This window comes from Arachis ipaensis, chromosome B01 (assembly GCF_000816755.2).
Source record: "Arachis ipaensis cultivar K30076 chromosome B01, Araip1.1, whole genome shotgun sequence".
In the NCBI taxonomy this organism is placed as follows: domain Eukaryota; kingdom Viridiplantae; phylum Streptophyta; class Magnoliopsida; order Fabales; family Fabaceae; genus Arachis; species Arachis ipaensis.
The window spans coordinates 68763105-68786840 of NC_029785.2; the positions used below are offsets into that span (position 1 = coordinate 68763105).

General features: G+C 38.4%; 1 protein-coding gene across 1 annotated transcript; it reads left to right on the forward strand.

The window, feature by feature from the left end:
• Positions 804 to 1184, forward strand: LOC107607472. Its single transcript, XM_016309423.1, has one exon. It carries the CDS (start codon positions 804 to 806, stop codon positions 1182 to 1184), a length of 381 nt encoding a protein of 126 aa, XP_016164909.1.

Below are 23736 nucleotides of genomic sequence, written 5' to 3' on the forward strand. Positions count from 1 at the left end.
ACTACATTTGGGATGAGCCCTTTTTGTTTAAAAAGTGTGCTGATGGGATCTTGAGAAGGTGTATTTCCCATAAAGAAGAGCAGGAAGTGCTTTGGCAATGTTATGGCTCTGCATATGGAGGCCATTTTAGTGGGGAAAGAACTGCAGCCAAGGTGCTACAATATGGATTCTATTGGCCAACCATGTTCAAGGATGCAAAAGAATTGGTATCAAAGTGTGATGAATGCCAAAGGGCTGGCAATCTACCCACGAAAAATGAGATGCCACAAAGGTTTATAATGGAGTTAGAATTGTTTGATGTGTGGGGAATTGATTTTATGGGACCTTTCCCATCCTCCTACTCAAACAATTATTTATTGGTGGCTGTAGATTATGTTTCAAAATGGGTAGAAGCCATAGCCACAGCAACAAATGACAACAAGGTTGTGATGAACTTCTTGAGAAAGAATATCTTCAGTAGATTTGGAGTTCCTATAGCTCTCATTAGTGATGGAGGGACACACTTCTGTAATAGACAACTTGAAGCACTCCTCTCTAAATATGGACTGAAACACAAAGTAGCAACTCCATACCATCCACAGACCAACGGGCAAGCTGAGATCTCAAACAGGGAGCTCAAAAGAATTCTTGAAAAAACTGTTGGAAGCTCAAGAAAGGATTGGTCTAAGAAGCTGGATGATGCATTATGGGCCTATAGGACAGCCTTCAAAATACCCATTGGAATGTCTCCATACCAATTGGTGTTTGGCAAGGCTTGTCACTTACCAGTTGAGTTTGAGCATAGAGCATTCTGGGCTCTAAAAATGCTGAATTTTGATGATCAAGCTACTGGAGAAAGAAGGCTAATGCAGCTCAATGAGCTGGAGGAATTCAGAAATCAAGCCTATGACAATGCAAAGATTTACAAGGAAAACACAAAGAGGTGGCATGATCAAAAGATAGCAAGGAGAGAGTTCAAAGAAGGACAAAGAGTGTTGCTGTACAATTCAAGACTGAAGTTCTTCACAGGGAAGCTTAAGTCTCGATGGTCTGGACCCTTCACCATCCTCAAAGTATCACCTTATGGTCATGTAGAGCTCATGGAGGACACAACACAAAGAACATTCACTGTGAATGGCCATAGGCTCAAGCATTACTTGGGAGACTCACTGGATGAAAAGAGAGTGAGCTACCATCTTAAATAAAGAAGGAAGAACGTCAAGCTAGTGACGCTAAAGAAGCACTAGTTTGGAGGCACCCCAACACTTTATATCCTTTTAATTTACTGCTTTCTTAGAAGTAGCTTAAATTTTGTTAGTTTAGGTAGTTTAAGTCTCAGTTTAATATTTTTTTGCATTGCCTTCTAAAGGTAGATCGTAGGTGGAAGATTAGGAAGTTTAAATTTCAGTTTTTGATAGTTAGAAGATCTTAGCTTATTTTCTTTTTTATGAAAAGTGTAATTTGATGAATACATTCATTGATGATGAGTCATTGGGCTGAGAACTAGCTAAAAAGCTAAGTTTGGTGTGGCCACTGATGAGCGGTGATGAGCGGATAATTTATACGCTTTTTGGCATTGTTTTTAGTATGTTTTTAGTAGGATCTAGTCACTTTTAGGGATGTTTTCATTAGTTTTTATGTTAAATTCACATTTCTGGACTTTACTATGAGTTTGTGTGTTTTTCTGTGATTTCAGGTATTTTCTGGCTGAAATTGAGGGACTTGAGCAGAAATCAGATTCAGAGGTTGAAGAAGGACTGCTGATGCTGTTGGATTCTGACCTCCCTGCACTCAAAGTGGATTTTCTGGAGCTACAGAACTCTAAATGGCGCGCTTCCAATTGCGTTGGAAAGTAGACATCCAGGGCTTTCCAGAAATATATAATAGTCCATACTTTGGCCAATAATAGACGACGTAAACTGGCGTTCAACGCCAGCCTTCTGCCCAAATCTGGCGTCAAGCGCCAGAAAAGGATCCAAAACCAGAGTTGAACGCCCAAACTGGCACAGAAACTGGCGTTCAACTCCACAAATGGCCTCTGCACGTGTAACACTCAAGCCCAAGCCCAAGCACACATCAAGTGGGCCCCGGAAGTGGATTTATGCATCAATTACTTACTCATGTAAACCTTAGTAGCTAGTTTATTATAAATAGGACCTTTTACTATTGTATTAGGCATCTTTGGATCTTTGGATTACCTTATGATCCTTTGATCACGTTTTAGGGGGCTGGCCATTGGATGAAGATAGCAGGAAAGCAGAGGTCCAGAGGAACGAAAAGCATCTCCATTCGCTTATCTGAAATTCCTACCAATGATTTACATAAGTATCTCTATCCCCATTCTATTATTTATTATTCGAAAACACCATTATCAATTTATATCTGCCTGACTGAGATTTACAAGGTGACCATAGCTTGCTTCATACTAACAATCTTCGTGGGATTCGACCCTTACTCACGTAAGGTATTACTTGGACGACCCAGTGCACTTGCTGGTTAGTTGTATCGAAGTTGTGACAATTATGAATTAAGATCAAAGCACCAAGCTTTGGAGCCATTACCAGGGATTGTTCGAGCCTGGAGATCACAATTTCGTGCACCAAGCGGATAATTTATACGCTTTTTGGCACTGTTTTTAGGTAGTTTTTAGTATGATTTAGTTAGTTTTTAGTATATAATTATTTGTTTTTAAAAAAAAATTACTGATATACCACTATTTTATGGTTTATCTTGTGCTCAATTGAGTGTTAACTATTTTCAAAGATTACAGGGCAGGAATGGCTTAGAGGATGGAAAGGAAGCATGCAAAAGTGGAAGGAATACAAGAAGTTGAAGGAACTACAAAGCTGTCACCTAACCTCTTCGCACTCAAATGGTGATAACTTAAGCTACAGATGTCCAAATGAGATGGTTCCAGTTCCGTTGGAAAGCTAACGTCCTGGCTTCGCAATGATATATAATTTTCCATAGCTACTCCAAAGCCAGATGATGCGACGCGTGGATCACGCGGATGCGTGACCTGGCAAAAACCCAATCCGCGCGAACGTGTGGACGACGCTTCCGCATCACTTTCCCGCGACCTGTACGTACCAGAAATTGCTGGGGGCGATTTCTGAGCTGTTTCTGACCGAGTTTTCGGCCCAGAAAGCACATATTAGAGGCTATAAAGTGGGGGAATCCATTCATTCATCAACAAGTCTTCCATTATTCACTTTTCATAATTTAGATGTAGTTTTTAGAGAGAGAGGTTCTCTCCTCTCTCTTTGGATTTAGGATTAGGATTCCTCTTAAAGGATTTAGGATTTCTTATTATTTCAACTTACAATTTCTTTTGAGTTCCAGGTTCAATGTTCCTTTTACTTATTTTCTCAATTTAGTTTATGAACTCTTTATGTTTAGATTGATTTTCTATTTAATATAAACTGAGGTATTTCAGAATTATGATTCTTATTTAGATTTTTATATTCTTGGCTTTAATTGATTAATTGGAGACTCTTGAGTTATCAAACTCATCATGATTGATAATTGTTATTTTTGCTAATTGAATTGAATTCCAATAACTCTAGTCCTTTCTTAGGAGTTGGCTAGGACTTGAGGATCAAACTAATTAGTCCACTTGACTTTTCTTTGCCTTAGTAAAGGTTAACTAAGTGGGATCAACACTCAATTTTCGTCACCATCGATAAGGATAACTAGAATAGGACTTCCAAATTTTCATACCTTGCCAAGAGTTTACTTTATAATTATTTATTTATTTTTCTTGTCATTTAAATTACTTGCTCCTGATTTCAAAAACCCAAAAATTCTACCTTTTCCATAGCTAATAATAAGTCATACCTCCCTGCAATTCCTTGAAAAGACGACCCAAGGTTTAAATACTCGGTTATCAATTTTATTGGGTTTGCTTAAGTGATAAACAAAACTTTTGTAAGGAAGGAATTCTTGTCGGTCTAGAAGCTATACTTACAACGCGAATTTATTGTGAAAATTCTAGATCGCGCGAGAGTTTCGCTCTTTCAAAATGGGGCTGGAACGGTGCTAGAAGCAAAAGCCCTATCACGCGACCGCGTGGCCACGCGTCCGCGTCATTTTCAAAATATGGCCATCCATGCGATCGCGTCAACCACGCGACCGCGTCACCCAAAAATCTGGCGAAAAGAGTTTCGAACAGAGAGTTGCGTGAACGCGAGGCTGCACTCGCGCCAATCGCACAAATCAGGCCACATGATCGCGTGACCCACGCGTCCGCGTCACCTGACCTTATCGCACACCACGCGACCGCGTAACCCACGCACTCGCGTCGCCCGCGTCACACAACTTATCCTGATCAACGCCAATTATCTTATCTTTTCTTTTCTAATCCTAATTTTTTTCTATCTTTTCTTCTTTCTTCTTTCTTTCTTACTTCATCTTTTTAACTTCTCATTCCTCTTCACTTCCATTCTATTTTATTTAATTTATTTGTATACTTTCATCCATTGCATTTTAATTTTGGGTATATTTTTATTTTCTTTTCCAAAATTATTATTTTTTCATTGGTGTTAAAATTTTCTCATTCAACTGTCACATCTTTTTGAATTATTCTGGTGCTTCATGACTTGTTTTATTCTAATTGGGTTTTATTATTCATAAGTCAATGCTAATTTTTAATACTGATATTCCTTTTGCATTGATATTCACTCACACTATTTTGCATTACCCACACCCTCTTCCCCATTGTTGCAATTCTTGTAGTATTGATATGCCGTATGCTTCTACTATTTTCTCACTGCATGTTGTAGGTACCATGTAATTGAGACCTTTATTATTTGGCATTACTAACCCATATTTTATTTATTTTTCTTATCTTTATTTCTGGGTTACTTTTCTCCCTTTTCCTCTTCTTTCAGGATGGCCACCGAGGAAGGAAAAAGGAAGAACTTCTATATGGGGAGACAGGCAAGTCAATCTACACAATCTATAGAGAAAGGCATCAGTCGGAGCAGCCCGTCCACTTGTACATCTTAGCATGCACCGAGGACGGTGCAACCTTTAAGTGTGGGGAGGTCGATACCGATCTCCATGGGTTAGTTATTCTCTTCTCAACACCAATGTCTTATTTTTCTTTATTAGTTCATTGTTGCATATGCATGTTTGATTGCATGTTTATTTGATTTTGTGCATATTTTACCACTTGGTTGAAGTAATATTTTCTTTTTCAAGAAATTTTTATAGTATTTCACTAATTTAAATTGAAAAATTTTTTCTGTTAAAACTTGTTTGAAGTTGTATTCGGAACATAGTTTAAAAAGCTAAGAACACACAACTCGTGAGATTTGAGCTTAATTACATGGTTACATTATATAACCATAAATATTTTATTCTTGTGTGTTTTCTTATCTATAATTGCAATCTTTACTTTGTTCCACTCTATATGTCCATTGTTTAGTGTATTTACATGCTTGCATATGATTGAGGCCATTACTTGTTTTCACTCACTTATCCCAAATAAGCCTACCCTTTTATGTCACCCTTGTTAGCCACTTTGAGCTTTTTAACCCCCCTCTATTCCATAACCACATTACTAGCCTTAAGCAGAAAAACAAAATAAAAATCCCAAGTTGAATCCTTGGTTAGCTTAAGATAGATATTGTGTATAATTTAAGTATGGGGAATTTTATGGGAACATGGGATGATAGAAAAAAAAAGGGGGAATTAAATTGAATAAGTTATTTGAAAATTTGGGAAGTATGCTCATGTGAAATCAAAATAATTAAATTACCATGTGCATTGAAAAAAAAATATTAAGTAATTAAATAAGCGGATACAAAAAAAATATTACCCTAAATGCAAAATAAAAAGAATCAATACACATGGGACAAAATTCAAAAATAAGTTTGATACATGAGCATGTAATACAAAAGTGGGAAAAATTTGGGTAGCTAGGTAAAGCATTTTAAATTATATAAAGTATGTATATGTTAGGTGAGATCTTAGACTAATCAAGGATTCACTTTGTTAGCTCACTTAGCCTTATATATATATATTCTTACCTTTACCTCAGTCCCATTACAACCCTGAAAAGACCTCATGATGTTTGCATTGGTATACTAAATATTTGTTGATTGGTTAGATGAAGAACAAGGTTGAGAAAGCATGACTAGGGAAGAGTAGAGTGATTGACCCTAGACACTTTGAGAGTTAGAGTGATATACACTACCAGTAAGGGTTCAATGCTTGATTCTATATTCCCTGCTTTCATGAGCTATCTTCTTACAAGTTTACTTGTTTTTACTGTATGGTTTGAATTAGTGAAATTTGATTTATGTTTGTCTTGGAGAACTTATTTATTTTTAACCAAGTAGGTAGAAGCATTTCACATTTAGTTGCATTCATATAGATAGGATTGCATTTCATACATTTTACCATTCCTCTTCACTCCTTTATAGCTTCTCTTGAGCTTAGCATGAGGACATGCTAATGTTTAAGTGTGGGGAGGTTGATAAACCACTATTTTATGGTTTATCTTGTGCTCAATTGAGTGGATTTTATCAATCTTTCATACACTTATTCATATGATTTGCATGAGTTTACGTTTTCCTTCCTAATCTTATGCTATGATTGAAAACATGTTTCCTAAGCCTTTAAATTACCAAATATTAATTCCCCTTTATACCATTCGAGCCTTGATATGTGTGTTAAGTGTTTTAAGAGATTACAGGGCAGGAATGGCTTAGAGGATGGAAAGGAAGCATGAGAAAGTGGAAGGAATACAAGAAGTTGAAGGAACTGCAAAGCTGTCACCTGACTTCTTCGCACTCAAACAGTCATAACTTAAGCTACAGAGGTCCAAATGAGATGGTTCTAGTTGCCTTGGAAAGCTAACGTCCGGGGCTTCGTAATGATATATAATTTGCCATAGCTACCTCAAAGCCAGGCGACGCGAACGCGTGGATCACGCGGATGCATGACCTGGCAAAAACCCGATCCGTGCGAACGCGTGGACGACGCTTCCGTGTCACTTTTCTGCGACCTGTACATACCAGAAATCACTGGGGGCGATTTCTAGGCTGTTTCTGACCTAGTTTTCAGCCCAGAAAGCACAGATTAGAGGCTATAAAGTTGGAGAATCCATTCATTCATCAACAAGTCTTCCATTATTACTTTTCATAATTTAGATGTAGGTTTTAGAGAGAGGTTCTCTCCTCTCTCCTAGGATTTAGGATTAGGATTCCTCTTAAAGGATTTAGGATTTCTTATTATTTCAACTTACAATTTCTTACGAGTTCCAGGTTCAATGTTCCTTTTACTTATTTTCTCAATTTAGTTTATGAACTCTTTATGGTTAGATTAATTTTCTATTTAATATAAACTGAGGTATTTCAGAATTATGATTCTTATTTAGCTTTTTATATTCTTGGCTTTAATTGATTAATTGGAGACTCTTAAGTTATCAAACTCATCGTGATTGATAATTTTTATTTTTGCTAATTGAATTGAATTCCAATAACTCTAGTCCTTTCTTAGGAGTTGGCTAGGACTTGAGGATCAAACTAATTAGTCCACTTGACTTTCCTTTGCTTTAGTAAAGGTTAACTATGTGGGATCAACACTCAATTTTCATCACCATCGATAAGGATAACTTGGATAGGACTTCCAAATTTTTATACCTTGCCAAGAGTTTACTTTATAATTATTTATTTATTTTTCTTGTCATTTAAATTACTTGCTCCTTATTTCAGAAACCCAAAAATTCTACCTTTTCCATAGCTAATAATAATTCATACCTCCCTGCAATTCTTTGAGAAGACGACCCGAGGTTTAAATACTCGGTTATCAATTTTATTGGGTTTGCTTAAGTGACAAACAAAACTTTTGTAAGGAAGGAATTCTTGTCGGTCTAGAAGCTATACTTACAACGCAAATTTATTGTGAAAATTCTAGATCGCGCGAGAGTTTCACTCTTTCAATCACATTTTTGGACTTTACTATGAGTTTCTATATTTTTCTATGATTTCAGGTATTTTCTGGCTGAAATTGAGGGACCTGAGCAAAAATCTGATTTAGTGGCTGAAAAAGGACTGCGAATGCTGTTGGATTCTGACCCTGCTGCACTCGAAATGGATTTTCTCGAGCTACAGAAACCCAATTGGAGCGCTTTCAATTGTATTGGAAAGTAGACATCTTGGGCTTTCCATATTTTGCCCGAGTTTTAATAATGCAAACTGGCGTTTAAACGCCAACTTTCTACCCTATTCTGGCGTTAAACACCAGAACTGGCATAAAAGCTGGAGTTAAACACCCAAACTAGCACCAGAGCTGGCGTTTAACTCCAAGAAAAGTCTCTACATGTGAAAGCTTCAATGCTCAGCCCAAGCACACACCAAGTGGGCCCAGAAGTGGATTTCTGCATCATTTACTTATTTTTGTAAACCCTAGGTCACTAGTAAATTATAAATAGGACCTCTTGCTATTCTATTTATATCTTTAGATCATTTTTGAGACTATCTTTGTATCACTTTTGATCTCTTGATCATGTTTTAGGGGCTGGCCATTTGGCCATGCCTAGACCTTATTCTTATGTATTTTTAACGGTGGAGTTTCTACACTCCATAGATTAAGGTGTGGAGCTCTGCTGTTCCTCATAAATTAATGCAATTACTACTATTTTCCATTCAATTCACGCCTACTTCTTAGTCCAAGATATTCATTCGCACTTCAACCTTATGAATGTGATGATCCGTGACACTCATCACCATTCTCACCTATGAACGCGTGCCTGAAAACCACTTTCGTTACTTTCGTTTATGAACGCGTGCCTGAAAACCACTTTCGTTCCATCTGCAATAGCTAGAATGTATATCTCTTAGCCTCCTGGTTCATGATGCATGGTTGCCTCTCCTGACAACAGAGCCTTCCATTCCGTGAGATCAAAGTCTTCGCGGTATAAGCTAGAATCAATTGGCAGCATTCTTGAGATCCGGAAAGTCTATACCTTGTCTGTGGTATTTCGAGTAGGATCTGGGATGGGATGACTGTGACGAGCTTCAAACTCGCAAGTGTTGGGCGTAGTGACAGACGCAAAAGGATCAATGGATCCTATTCCAACATGAGTGAGAATCGACAGATGATTAGCCCTACGTAACCCGTAGCTGGACCATTTTTACTGAGAGGACGGACGGTAGCCATTGACAACGGTGATCCCCCAACATACAGCTTGCCATGGAAAGGAGTATGAATGATTGGATGAAGGCAATAGTAAAGCAAAGGTTCAGAAGGAACAAAGCATCTTCATACCCTTATCTGAAGCTCCTACCAATGAATTACATAAGTATTTCTATCTTATTTTCTGTTTTAATTATATTTTAATTATCAAGATCTCAAAACCATTTGAATTTGCCTGACTGAGATTTACAAGGATGACCATAGCTTGCTTCAAGCTGATAATCTCCGTGGGATCGACCCTTACTCACGTAAGGTATTACTTGGACAACCCAGTGCACTTGCTGGTCAGCTGCACCGGAGTTGTGAAAAGTGTGAATCATAATTCCGTGCACCAAGTTTTTGGTGCCGTTGCCGGGGATTATTCGAGTTTGGACAACTTTTTGTTGCTTAGATTAGGTAATTTTATTTTATGTTTAAGCTTTTTGTTTTCTATTTTTTATTTTTGAAAAAAAAACAAAATATATAAAAATCTATTTTTCTCTTCAAAACTTTTAAGAATGAATTCTAGAGTTTTATGATGATTTGTTGAAGTCTGGCTGGCAGTGAAGCCATGTCTAAACTTTTGGACCAAGGTTTCAACTTATCATCACAAGAGTTTGTTGATTTCTATCAATCTTGCTATTGAATGTAATGATATGCTAAAGCTTGGCTAGCTATTGGCCATGTCTAGTGTTTTGGACCGAAGCTTTCACTGAAAGCTTGGCTTGCTAGTAACCATGTCTAATTCCTGGACCAGAGTTTTAGACTAATATTGCATGATTCCTGGAATTCTCATTAAGAATTTTGAATTTCTTTATTTTCTTTTTCCAATTAATTTTTGAAAAATCACAAAAAAATTTACTAAAACCAAAAAAACCAAAAATATTTTATGTTTGAGTCTAGTGTCAAAATTTAAGTTTGGTGTCAATTGCATGTTTTTCTTGCATTTTTCGAAGCTTTATGCATTATGTTCTTTGCTGACCTTCAAGTTGTTCTTTATGATTTTCTTTGTTCTGATCTTTAAACTCTCCTGTTTGGTGTCTTTTTGTTGTTTTTCATATGCATTTTTAAATTGTTATTGTCCCTAGTATACAAACTTCTAAGTTTGGTGTCTTGCATGTCTTTGTTTTCTTGAAAAAAATTTTCAAAAATGTGTTCTTGATGTTCATCATGTTCTTCAAAGTGTTCTTGGTGTTCATCTTGGCATTCAAAGTGTTCTTGCATGCATTATTTGTTTTGATCTTGATTTTTCATGTTTAGTCTCATTCTGTTGTTTTTCTCTCTCATCATTAAAATTTCAAAAATTTTCAAAATCATGTCTTTTCATGTCAATAATACAGAGAATTGAAGATTCAGAACATACAGCAGAGAAATTACAGAGAAAAAGCTGGGCGTTCAAACGCCCAAAAGGGTAGTATTTTGGGCGTTAAACGCCAGAATGGACACCATTCTGGGCGTTTAACGCCAGGACAACACAAAGGAGGTAAGTTAGTTTTTAATTCAAATATTTTTCAAATCTTCATAATTTTTCAAAAATTAATGCTAATATTTAATATGATTAATTCAAAAATCTCAAGTTGTTACTTGCCTATTAAGAAAGGTTCAATTTTTAAATTTTGAAATCATATCTTTTAGCTTCTTGTTAGTCAAGTAATCAACTTTAATTTTCAAAATAAATTTCAATCATATCTTTTTCAAAATCAATTTCAAAATCTTTTCTAACTTCTTATCTTTTCAAAATTGATTTTCAAATCTTTTTGAATTAACTACTTGACTTTTTGTTTGATTTTAAAAGTTTTCTATTTCAATCATATCTTTTTCAAACCCACCTAACTACTTTTCTCTCTCTAATTTTTGAAAATCACTAACCACTTTTTCAAAAAATATTTTTAATTAAGTAATTTATTTAGTTTTTAAATTTCATTTTATTTCCCTTTCTAATTTTTGAATTCTAACTACATTTTAAAATAAAAACAAAAATATTTTCCTTTTATTTTAATTTAAATTCGAATTCTCTTCCCCTCCTCACCTTATTCTATTTAAGGACTAACACTCCTCCTCAATTAGCAATTCGAACTCTCTCTCCTTCTTCATATGTTCGAATTCTTATCTATCTACCTCATCCCTCTATTCCTGTTTTCCTCTGACACCTCAAGGAATCTCTATACTGTGACATAGAGGATTCCATACTTTCTTGTTCTCTCCTCGTTCATATGAGCAGGAACAAAGACAAAGGTATTCTTATTGAAGCTGATCCTGAACCTGAAAGGACCTTGAAGAGGAAGCTAAGAGAGGCTAAAGCACAACTCTCTGGAGTGGACCTAACAGAAATTTTTGAAAAAGAAGAAGACATGGAAGCCAAAAATAACAACAATGGCAACAATGCAAGGAAGATGCTTGGTGAATTCATTGCACCTTCTTCTGACTTCTGTGAAAGGAGCATCTCAATTCCTGCAATTGGAGCAAACAACTTTGAGCTTAAGTCTCAATTAGTTTCTCTAATGCAGCAGAATTGCAAGTATCATGGACTTCCATTAGAAGATCCTCATTAGTTTTTAGCTGAATTCTTGCAAATCTGTGACACTGTTAAGACCCATGGGGTTGACCCTGAGGTCTACAGACTTATGCTCTTCCCTTTTGCTGTTAGAGACAGAGCTAGGACATGGTTGGACTCAGTACCTAAAGAAAGCCTGAATCTTGGGAAAATCTGGTCAATGCCTTCTTGGCAAAGTTCTTTCCACCTCAAAAATTTAGTAAGCTTAGAGTGGAAGTCCAAACCTTTAGACAGAAGGAAGGCGAATCCCTCTATGAAGCTTGGGAAAGATACAAGTAATTGGTCAGAAGGTGTCCTTCCGGCATGCTTTCAGAATGGAGCATCATATACATATTCTATGATGGTCTGTCTGAACTGTCCAAGATGTCATTGGACAACTCTGTTGGTGGATCTCTTCATCTAAAGAAGACGCCTGAAGAAGCCCAGAAACTCATTGAAATGGTCGCAAATAACCAGTTCATGTACACTTCTGAAAGGAATCCTGTGAATAATGGGACAACTCAGAAGAAAGGAGTTCTTGAGATTGATACTCTGAATGCCATATTGGCTCAGAAAAAAATATTGACTCAGCAAGTCAATATGATTTCTCAGAGTCTGTCTAGAATGCAAGCTGCAACATGCAGTACTAAAGAAGCATCTTCTGAAGAAGAAGCTTATGATCCTGAGAACCCTGCAACAGAAGAGGTGAATTACATGGGAGAACCCTATGGAAACACCTATAATCCTTCATGGAGAAATCATCCAAATCTCTCATGGAAGAACCAACAGAAGCCTCAACAAGGCTTCAACAACAATAATGGTGGAAGAAACAGGTTTAGCAATAGCAAACCTTTTCCATCATCTTCTCAGCAACAAATAGAGAACTCTGAGCAAAGTCGTTCTGGCTTAGCAACCATAGTCTCTGATCTATCTAAGACCACACTAAGTTTCATGAATGAAACAAGATCCTCCATTAGAAATTTAGAGGCACAAATGGGTCAACTGAGTAAGAGAATTACTAAAACTCCTCCTAGCACTCTCCCAAGCAATACAGAAGAAAATCCCAAGAGAGAGTGCAAGGCCATAACCATGACCAACATGGCCAAACCTAGAGAGAGTGAGGTGGACGTGAGTCCCAGTAAGAAAAACCTCATGGGAGGTCCTCCGGACAAAAGGGAGTTCTCCTTTGAGGAACCAAAGGAATCTGAGGCTCATACAGAGACCATAGAGATTCCATTAAACTTTTTTCTGCCATTCATGAGCTTTGATGAGTATTCTTCCTCTGAAGAGGATGAAGACATTGCTAAAGAGCAAGTTGCTAAGCACCTTGGAGCAATCATGAAGCTAAATACTAAGTTATTTGGTAATGAGACTTGGGAGGATGAACCTCCATTGCTCATCAATGAACTGAATGATCCGATTCAATTAAAATTACCTCAGAAGAGACAGGATCCTGGAAAGTTCTCAATACCATGTACCATAGGCACCATGACCTTTGAAAAGGCTCTGTGTGACCTCGAGTCAAGTATAAACCTCATGCCCTTCTCTGTAATGGAGAAACTAAGGATCCTTGAGGTACAAGCTACAAGAATCTCACTAGAGATGGCAGACAATTCAAGGAAATAGGCTTATGGACTTGTAGAGGATGTCTTGGTGAAGGTTGAAGGCCTTTACATCTCTGCTAACTTCATAATCCTGGACAGTGGGAAGAATATGGATGAATCCATCATCCTTGGCAGACCCTTCCTAACCACAACAAAAGCTGCGATTGATGTTGACAGAGGAGAGTTGATCCTTCAAGTGAATGAGGACTACCTTATGTTTAAGGCTCAAGGATCTCCCTCTGTAACCATGGAGAGGAAGCATGAAAAGCTTCTGTCAATGCAGAGTCAAACAGAGCCCCCACATTCAAACTCTAAGTTTGGTGTTGGGAGGCCATCATCATGCTCTGAGTATCTGTGAGGCTCCATGAGAGTCCACTGTCAAGCTATTGACATTAAAGAAGCGCCTGTTGGGAGGCAACCCAATTTTTACTTATCTATGTTAAATTTCTATTTTTTATTGCCATTTTATGTTTTCTTTAGGATGATGATCATGTGAAGTCACAAAAATAACTGAAAAATAAAAAACAGAATGAAAAACAGCATTAAAAATAGCACACCCTGGAGGATGATCTTACTGGCGTTTAAACGACAGTAAGGGTAGCAGAATGGGCGTTAAACGCCCAATCTGGCACCATTCTGGGCGTTTAACGCTAGAAAAGGGCACCAAACTGGCGTTTAACGCCAGAAAAGGGCACTAGACTGGCGTTTAACGCCAGAAAGGGAAGAAAAATTGGCGTTTAACGCCAGAAAGGGGAGAAAAGCTGGCGTTAAACGCCAGAAATGGGCAACAACCTGGCGTTTAACGCCAGGATTGGCACTCAAAGGGGCATTTACACGCCAAAATGGTGCAAGGATGAGAAGACCTTGACACCTCAGGATCTGTGGACCCCACAGGATCCCCACCTACCTCAACTCTCTCTTCACACCTTTCCATAACACCCTTCCCCAAATACCGCTCACCAATTACCTCCATTTCTCTTCCCCAACACCTCTTCACCAATTACCTCCGCCTCACAATTCAAATTCAAATCCTTTCCCTCCCAAACCCAACCCCTAATACATGAACCCTATCCCTCTCTCCACTCCTATATAAACCCCTCATCCCTCCTTCATTTTCACACACCTTACACACTTCTTCCCCCCTTGGCCGAACCACTAACCCCTCTCCATCTCCTCTATTTTCTTCTTCTTCTACTTCCTTCTTTCCTCTTTTGCTCGAGGACGAGTAAACCTTCTAAGTTTGGTGTGGTAAAAGCGTTGCTTTTTGTTTTTCCATAACCATTTATGGCACCTAAGGCTGGAGAAACCTCTAGAAAGAGGAAAGGGAAGGCAAAAGCTTCCACCTCTGAGTAATGGGAGATGGAGAGATTCATCTCAAAGGTCCATCAAGACTACTTCTATGAAGTTGTGGCCAAAAAGAAGGTGATCTCTAATGTCCCTTTCATGCTCAAAAGGAATGAGTATCCGGAGATCCGACATGAAATTCGAAAAAGAGGTTGGGAAATTCTCACCAACCCCATTCAACAAGTCAAAATCTTAATGGTTCAAGAGTTCTATGCTAATGCATGGGTCACTAAAAACCATGATCAAAGTGTGAACCCGAACCCAAAGAATTGGCTCACAATGGTTCGGGGGAAATACTTAGATTTTAGTCCAAAAAATGTAAGGTTGGCATTCAACTTGCTAATGATGCAAGGAGATGCACGCCCCTACACTAGAAGGGTTAACTTTGATAAAAGGTTAGACCAAGTCCTCATGGACATATGTGTGGAAGGAGCTCAGTGGAAAAGAGACTCCAAAGGCAAGCCGGTTCAATTGAGAAGGTATGACCTTAAACCCGTGGCTAGAGGATGGTTGGAATTCATCCAACGCTCCATCATTCCTACTAGCAACCGATCCGAAGTGACTATAGATTGGGCTATCATGATCCATAGCATCATGATTGGAGAGGAAGTAGAAGTTCATGAGGTCATATCTTTAGAACTCTACAAAGTGGCTGACAAAACCTCCACTTTGGCAAGATTAGCCTTCCCTCATCTCATCTATCACCTATGCAATTCAGCTGGAGTTGTCATAGAGGAAGACATCTTCATTGAAGAAGACAAGCACATCACTAAGAAAAGGATGGAGCAAATAAGAGAGCCCACTTATGGACCTCAATAAGAGCATGAGGAAGTCCCTCATCAAGAAATCCTTGAGATACCTCAAGGGATGCATTTTCCTCCAAACAACTATTGGGAGCAAATCAACACCTCCCTAGGAAATTTGAGTTCTAATTTGGAGCAACTAAAGATGGAGCACCAAGGGCACTCCATCATTCTCTATGAAATTAGAAAGGATCAATAGCCATGAGGGAAGAGCAACAAAGGCAAGGAAGAGACATAGAGGAGCTCAAACGTTCCATTGGATCTTCAAGAGGAAGAACTAGCCGCCATCACTAAGGTGGACCCGTTCTTTAATTTCCTTGCTCTTATTTTTCTGTTTTTCGAAAATTCTGCCTTATGTTCTATCTATGTTTGTGTCTTTATTACATGATCATTAGTGTCTAGTGCCTATGCTTTAAAGTTATGAATGTCCTATGAATACTTCACCTCTCTTAAATAAAAATTGTTTTCTGAAAAAGAAAAAGAAGTACATGAATTTTGAATTTTAAAATAGTTTAATTATTTTGATGTTGTGGCAATACTTTTTGTTTTTCTGAATGAATGCTTGAACAGTGCATATTTTTTATAGTGATTTTATGAATGTTAAATTTGTTGGCTCTTGAAAGAATAATGAAAAAGGAGAAATGTTATTGATAATCTGAAAAATCATAAAATTTATTCTTGAAGCAAGAAAAAGCAGTGAAGAACAAAAGCTTGCGAAAAAAAAGGCGAAAAAATAAAAGAAAAAGCCAATAGCCCTTTGAACCAAAAGGCAAGGGTAAAATAAAGAGGATCCAAGGCTTTGAGCATTAATGGATAGGAGGGCCTAAAGGAATAAAATCCTGGTCTAAGCGGCGAAACCAAGCTGCCCCTAACCATGTGCTTGTGGCGTGAAGGTGTCAAGTGAAAAGCTTGAGACTGAGCGGTTAAAGTCGTGGTCCAAAGCATAAGAGTGTGCTTAAGAGCTCTGGACACCTCTAATTGGGGACTCTAGCAAAGCTAAGTCACAATCTGAAAAGGTGATGAGTATTTTGGTGAAAAATAAATTTCTCCCAAAACACACAAATCTAACCGGCAAGTGCACCGGGTCGCATCAAGTAATAATAACTCACGGGAGTGAGGTCGATCCCACAGGGATTGATGGATCAAGCAACTTTAGTGGGTGATTAGTTTAGTCAAGCTAACATTGATGTGAATTGTGTGAAATTGTAACCAACAGAAAGTAAATGACAATGAATTTAAAGTTGCAGAATGTAAATTGGCAAGTAACTTAAAGAGCAAGAAATGTAAATTGCAAGAATCTTAAATGACAAGAAATATAAATTGCATCAAATGTAAAGGGAATTGGGAATTGGATTTGCAGAAATTAAACAAGGAAAAGTTGAATTGCAACAAGCAGAGAAGTAAAAGATGGATTTGATTGAATTTGAGGTTAGCCAAAGTTGGACCTAAAGTTTGAGCCAAAGTTAGGGGTCTAACTTTGGCTCCAACGTTTCACATCAGCAAACACAATCTGCTGGTATGGACGTTGGTGCCAACGTTAGGGGTCTAACTTTGACCCTAACGTTGGCCTCCCTTATGCACATTTATGGCGCCAACTTTGTTCTCTTGTCATGTTGCCAATTTTATGCCCAATATAGACTATTATATATGGTTGGAAAGCTCTGAATGTCAGCTTTCTAACCCATTTGAACTGAAACTAAACAAAAGAAACTGTTATATGTTAAATACAATCACCAAATGAAGAGTCTGTTATGAATAAGGATGTCTTGGTGATGTATTAACAAAAACAGTTAATGAAAGAAAGCATTAAAAACAAGTAAATAAATGAAACAAAGGGAAAACAAAATTTATCCAACTAAGAAGAAAAATAACACTGTAAAAGGCAATATGATTATGCAGACAAGTGATGTTGCTGGATTGATTTGCATAGAAAAATAGGTGGCACACCAAACTTAGAATCTTGGTGTGTCACTTTCATGTAAAATTGATGCAATCATCCATGAAGATGGAAAACAAAGTTGGACCTAAAGTTTGAGCCAAAGTTAGGGGTCTAACTTTGGCTCCAACGTTTCACATCAGCAAACACAATCTGCTGGTATGGACGTTGGTGCCAACGTTAGGGGTCTAACTTTGACCCTAACGTTGGCCTCCCTTATGCACATTTATGGCGCCAACTTTGTTCTCTTGTCATGTTGCCAGTTTTATGCCCAATATAGACTATTATATATGGTTGGAAAGCTCTGAATGTCAGCTTTCTAACCCACTTGGAATCACTTCAATTGGACATCTACAACTCAAGTTATGATCATTTGAAGAGGGCATGGGGGCATGGGCCATTCCTCTTTGCTTCAACCTTTCTCCAAGTTTTCTTCACCTATCATTAATCAACCAAACACATCAAAGCTATGCTCAAAATCATGAGATATTCATTCTTTCATAATATGTGACAATTTTAGCATAAAACCTCATGAAATAGCATGAATTCATACATGGTTGATTAAATCAAAGGAAACATGAAAATCTACCCAATTGGCTTGCTTATGGCTCAAGAAAGTGCATAATTCAATTAAAAACAAAAGAAAAAGGCTAGTTAAAATAGGCTAAGATGACTTGTCATCAAAAGGTTCACCCAGTTATGTGTCTGTGGCATTTATGTATCCGGTGGTAATACTGGAAAACAAAATGCTTAGGGTCACGGCCAAGACTCATAAAGTAACTGTGTTCAAGAATCAACATACTGAACTAGGAGAATCAATAACACTATCTAAATTCTGAGTTCCTATAAATGTCAATCATTCTGAACTTCAAAGGATAAAGTGAGATGCCAAAAATGTTCAGAAGCAAAAAGCTAATAGCCCCGCTCATCTAATTAAGACTGATCTTTATGGATGTTTTCGGAATTTATTGTATATTCTCTTCTTTTTATCCTACTTTGTTTTTAGTAGCTTGGGGACAAGCAACAATTTAAGTTTGGTGTTGTGATGAGCAGATAATTTATACGCTTTTTGGCACTATTTTTAGGTAGTTTTTAGTATGATTTAGTTAGGTTTTAGTATATAATTATTAGTTTTTAAATAAAAATCACATTTCTGGACTTTACTATGAGTTTGTGTATTTTTCTATGATTCCAGGTATTTTCTGGCTGAAATTGAGGGACCTGAGCAAAAATCTGATTCAGAGGCTGAAAAAGGACTGCAGATGCTGTTGGATTCTAACCCTACTACACTCGAAATGGATTTTCTCGAGCTACAGAAGCTCAATTGGCGCGCTCTAAATTGTGTTGGAAAGTAGACATCTTGGGCTTTCTATCAATATATAATAGTCCATACTTTGCTCGAGTTTTGATAACGCAAACTGCGTTTAAACACCAACTTTCTACCCTATTCTGGCGTTAAATGCCAGAACTGGCATAAAAGCTGGAGTTAAATGCCCAAACTGGCACCAGAGCTGGCGTTTAACTCCAAGAAAAGTCTCTACATGTGAAAGCTTCAATGCTTAGCCCAAGCACACACCAAGTGGGCCCGAAAGTGGATTTCTGCATCATTTACTTATTTTTGTAAACCCTAGGTCACTAGTTCATTATAAATAGGACCTCTTGCTATTGTATTTATATCTTTAGATCATTTTTGAGACTATCTTTGTATCACTTTTGATCTCGTGATCACATTTTAGGGGCTGGCCATTTGGCCATGCCTGGACCTTATTCTTATGTATTTTCAACGGTGGAGTTTCTACACCCCATAGATTAAGGTGTGGAGCTCTGCTGTTCCTCATAAATTAATGCAATTACTACTGTTTTCCATTCAATTCACGCCTACTTCTTAGTCCAAGATATTCATTCGCACTTCAACCTTATGAATGTGATGATCCGTGACACTCATCACCATTCTCACCTATGAACGCGTGCCTGAAAACCACTTTCGTTCCATCTGCAATAGCTAGAATGTATATCTCTTAGCCTCCTGGTTCATGATGCATGGTTGCCTCTCCTGACAACAGAGCCTTCCATTCCGTGAGATCAAAGTCTTCGTGGTATAAGCTAGAATCAATTGGCAGCATTCTTGAGATCCGGAAAGTCTATACCTTGTCTGTGGTATTTCAAGTAGGATCTGGGATGGGATGACTGTGACGAGCTTCAAACTCGCAAGTGTTGGGCATAGTGACAGACGCAAAAGGATCAATGGATCCTATTCCAACATGAGTGAGAACCGACAGATGATTAGCCCTACGTAACCCGTAGCTGGACCATTTTCACTGAGAGGACGGACGGTAGCCATTGACAATGGTGATCCCCCAACATACAACTTGCCATGGAAAGGAGTATGAATGATTGGATGAAGGCAATAGGAAAGCAAAAGTTCAGAAGGAACAAAGCATCTTCATACGCTTATCTGAAAATCCTACCAATGAATTACATAAGTATTTCTATCTTATTTTCTGTTTTAATTATATTTTAATTATCAAGATCTCAAAACCATTTGAATTCGCCTGACTGAGATTTACAAGGATGACCATAGCTTGCTTCAAGCCGACGATCTCCGTGGGATCGACCCTTACTCACGTAAGATATTACTTGGACGACCCAGTGCACTTGCTGGTTAGCTGCACCGGACTTGTGAAAAGTGTGAATCATAATTCCGTGCACCAGCCACCAATCCACTTAGTCTAGGCTTATTAACCTTTGAACAAATTAAATTTGAAAGTAAGCCCAGAGATTAAGTTTGGTGTGGCCACCATCATATGAAATCCCACCTAGCAAGCCCAATACCATCCAAGTTGAAAGCATTCAATAAATTGGTAAGTGTATGAAAAGTGGTTTTAAATGTGTTCGGAAGGGGGTTAGAAGCAAAAGAATGTGAAATTATTAAAGTTATTTCACCCTTATGAACACATTAAAAACCCAATGATGAACACAATTTATTAGATGCAAGGGAATTAAGTTTGGTGTCTCAAGGGACACTCATCAGTTGCAATTTCATTCACTCATATTAAAAAGGAATATGGAGGATTCTTTTGTCATTACTGATGAGGTTTCGGTTTTATTTTCAGGAGAGAGATTGGGGCCCACATGATTGATAGCTCATAAAGCAAAGTCAAAGTGTACTTGCACTTTGGAACTCAACACAAGTAGGAAGAATAGTGGGATAAGGATTGGCGCCTCTTCCCACGCTAGGCGCCACTCCCCAAGTGGGAAAACATTCAATTGCTTTCACTTCCCACCATTCAGACCACACTTTACACCCCTATAAAAACCCCTCACTTCTCCCACTTTTCCTCACACTTCAAACCCCAATCTCGCACACCAAAAGAACCCTCACAATTCCTTCTTCCCTCTCATCTCCTTCCTCTTTTCCTTACCTTTCTTCTTCTACTTGATTAGGGACAATGAAGTCCTAAGATTGGTGTTGGAGCAAAACTATGTTTTGCTTGCTCTCTTGCAACTTTCTTCAATCTGCTTTAACCCTTCAAACACCTATCTTCATTCCAATGGCACCACCAAGAACTTCATCAACAAAGAAAAGAAAGACCAAGGAACCAACCTCAGGGTCCTCAAGCCACAATGAACACAAGTTCCTCTCTTCATTCAACCAAAACCAATTTTATGGTTCGGTGAGCGAGACGCAAATTATTCCAGAAGTTGGGTTCCAATTAGGAAGGAATGAACACCCTGAGATCAACAGGGAAATCAACAACAGATGGTGGGTACTCTTGTGCAACCCACCAAGAAAAGTGGTGGAAAGCTTGGTTAGAGAGTTCTATGCCAATGCTGTGCCTCAGCTAGGGCAACCCTATGGCTATCTTAGCTATGTGAGAGGGAAGGCCATCGACTACAGCCCCTCTAACATAGATAGGATGCTCATGTTAAGATAAACAAGCTCCACTCGGAGCTATGAAGAAAGGATGAAGCAAGAAGACCCAGGATTTGATGAAATCCTCAATGAGATATGTGTGTTGAATGTGCAATGGATCAATGACAAAGATGGGAGACCCAACCAGCTGAGAAGAAGGGATTTGAGCCCCCAAGCTAGAGGGTGGCTGGATTTTGTAAGGAGATCTCTCAACCCTACTTCAAACACTTCTGAGGTGAGAGTGGAAAGGGCTGTGCTCATATATAGCATCATGAAAGGTGAGAATGTGAATATAAAGGAGATGATAGCCAACAACATCAACAGGGTGCTGAAAAATACCAAGGATAGCACAAGGCTAGCATTCCCCAGCATCATCCAGAGGCTGTGTGATAAAGCAGGGGTTGAGAAGATCATTGATGAGGTGCTGGTAGAACAAGACAAGCCCATAACTGCCAAGAAGATGGCCAAAGTGGTGGCTGTCAACCCACTTGAGAGGAGAAGGGAGCATAGAGGACATGCTCATGTGCCACAAGGGCAGCCACAACAAGAAGAAGAGCAACCATACCACTTAGCACTTCAACTACCACCATACCAACAATATCAACAATTTCCTGAAGGATTCAACTGGGAGCAACTGCTAGGAGACATACACCAAATAAAGGGAGACATACACCATTTGAGAGAGGATGTCAACCAACTCAAGGATAATCAACAACAACAATGGAACCAAGTGAATGAGAACATACATCAACTCCAAGGGAGCTTGGAGCACATGAGGAAGGAGCAGCAAGAACAATTCGACTAGGGAGAGATGCAAAGCGTACTCAACAAGATAGTAGAGCAGAATAAATGGCAGCAGAGGAACCTCGCTGAGTTCAGGAATCTTTATGATGCCAGAACTATTTCAAGGAGGCAATATGATATCAACACACAAGCGCAGCTGAATCACTTGTGTAATGTTGTGGCTGCCTTAAACCCTGGATACTGATGACATGTCATCATGTCATGTTTTTCTATGCTTTTTCATACAAGAAATTGATGATTAGTGCTTAAATATTGCATTCTTTTGTGCTTAAATGGTATATTTTTTTGATCTTTTGATTTTATAAATTTTGTAGGAAATATGAAGAAAAGGAAGCAAAAAAAACACAAAATAAGCTAAAAAGAAGAAAAGAGGAATTTTGGGCACGCTTTTGAAGTTTGGGCACGCCTTAGACCTTAGGCCACGCCTTAGACCTTAGGCCACGCTTTAAAAAAGCATGGCCCATAAAAATAAAGTGTGGCGCTCAACCAAGGAAGGCACACATCAAAAGCAAAGAACGCTCATAGAAGTGAGTGCTATGCTCACAAGTGTGAGCATTCTCGTGCCTTAGAAGCAAGGAAAGCAAGGACCAAGCAAGAAAAGCTCAAAGAAGTGAGCACTATGCTCACAAATGTGAGCATTCTTGTGCCTTAGAAGAAAAGAAAGCAAGGCCAAAGCAAGGAGCGCTCAAAGAAGTGAGCGCTATGCTCACAAATGCGAGCATTCTTGTGCCTTAGAAGAAAAGAAAGCAAGGCCAAAGCAAGGAGCGCTCAAAGAAGTGAGCGCTATGCTCACAAGTGTGAGCATTTTCGGGCTTTTCTTTAAGCCTTGTGACAGCATGACCATGCCTCTTTCAAAGGGTCATAATTTGAGCTCCAGATGTCCAATTGATGCGCTTCTAGTTGCGTTGGAAAGCTAACATTCAGAGCTTTCCAACGATATATAACAATCTATATTTGGCATGAAATTGAAGTACAAGTGATAGACATCTTTAAGGTCTAAAAACCAACCAAGCAATTGCTCACACCAATTCTCGAAGAGGGGTGCACCAAGGGAGCTGAGCACGCATTCAACACAAGGAGTAGCCCTCATTATTTGAGCGCAGTGCTCACTTATTGAGCGCTAGGAGCATGCTTGACAAAAGGAAAATGATTGCTACGCTCACAAAACCAAACGGAGTGCTACCCTGGGAGCTAATCAAATGCACCCTGATCCATGCCACTTGAACTAAGCTACTCTGACCCATGCCATTTGAACCAAGCCATCTTGGATCCAATTCTTCACAGACCCAAGTCACCAAATGCATCTGGATCCACTCTCATTCAAATCCAAAGCAAGCAAAGCCCATTAAACATGACTCAAAGGCACACAGATAAGCTAGATTAGGAATTTCATTTGTAATTTGTTTTCAATTTTAATTTCATTTTCATTTTGTAAAGCCTATAGAAAGCTCTGGTAGATAGCTTAGTTCTCTTTTCCTTTTTCTAAAATTTTACATTTCTGTTATAATTGAATTCAGCTTGGTTTATAAAATTTGAATTTCTTTTTCTTTCCATGTGCAAATTTCCTTCTGCAACTTTACAATTGAAATTGTTGAGATCCAAATTTACTTTTCCTGCAAATCTGCAATTCTGTTCTT

Excerpts from the sequence above, each read along its gene's own strand:
- LOC107607472 (XM_016309423.1), top strand. The coding sequence starts at position 804 with ATGCTGAATTTTGATGATCAAGCTACTGGAGAAAGAAGGCTAATGCAG.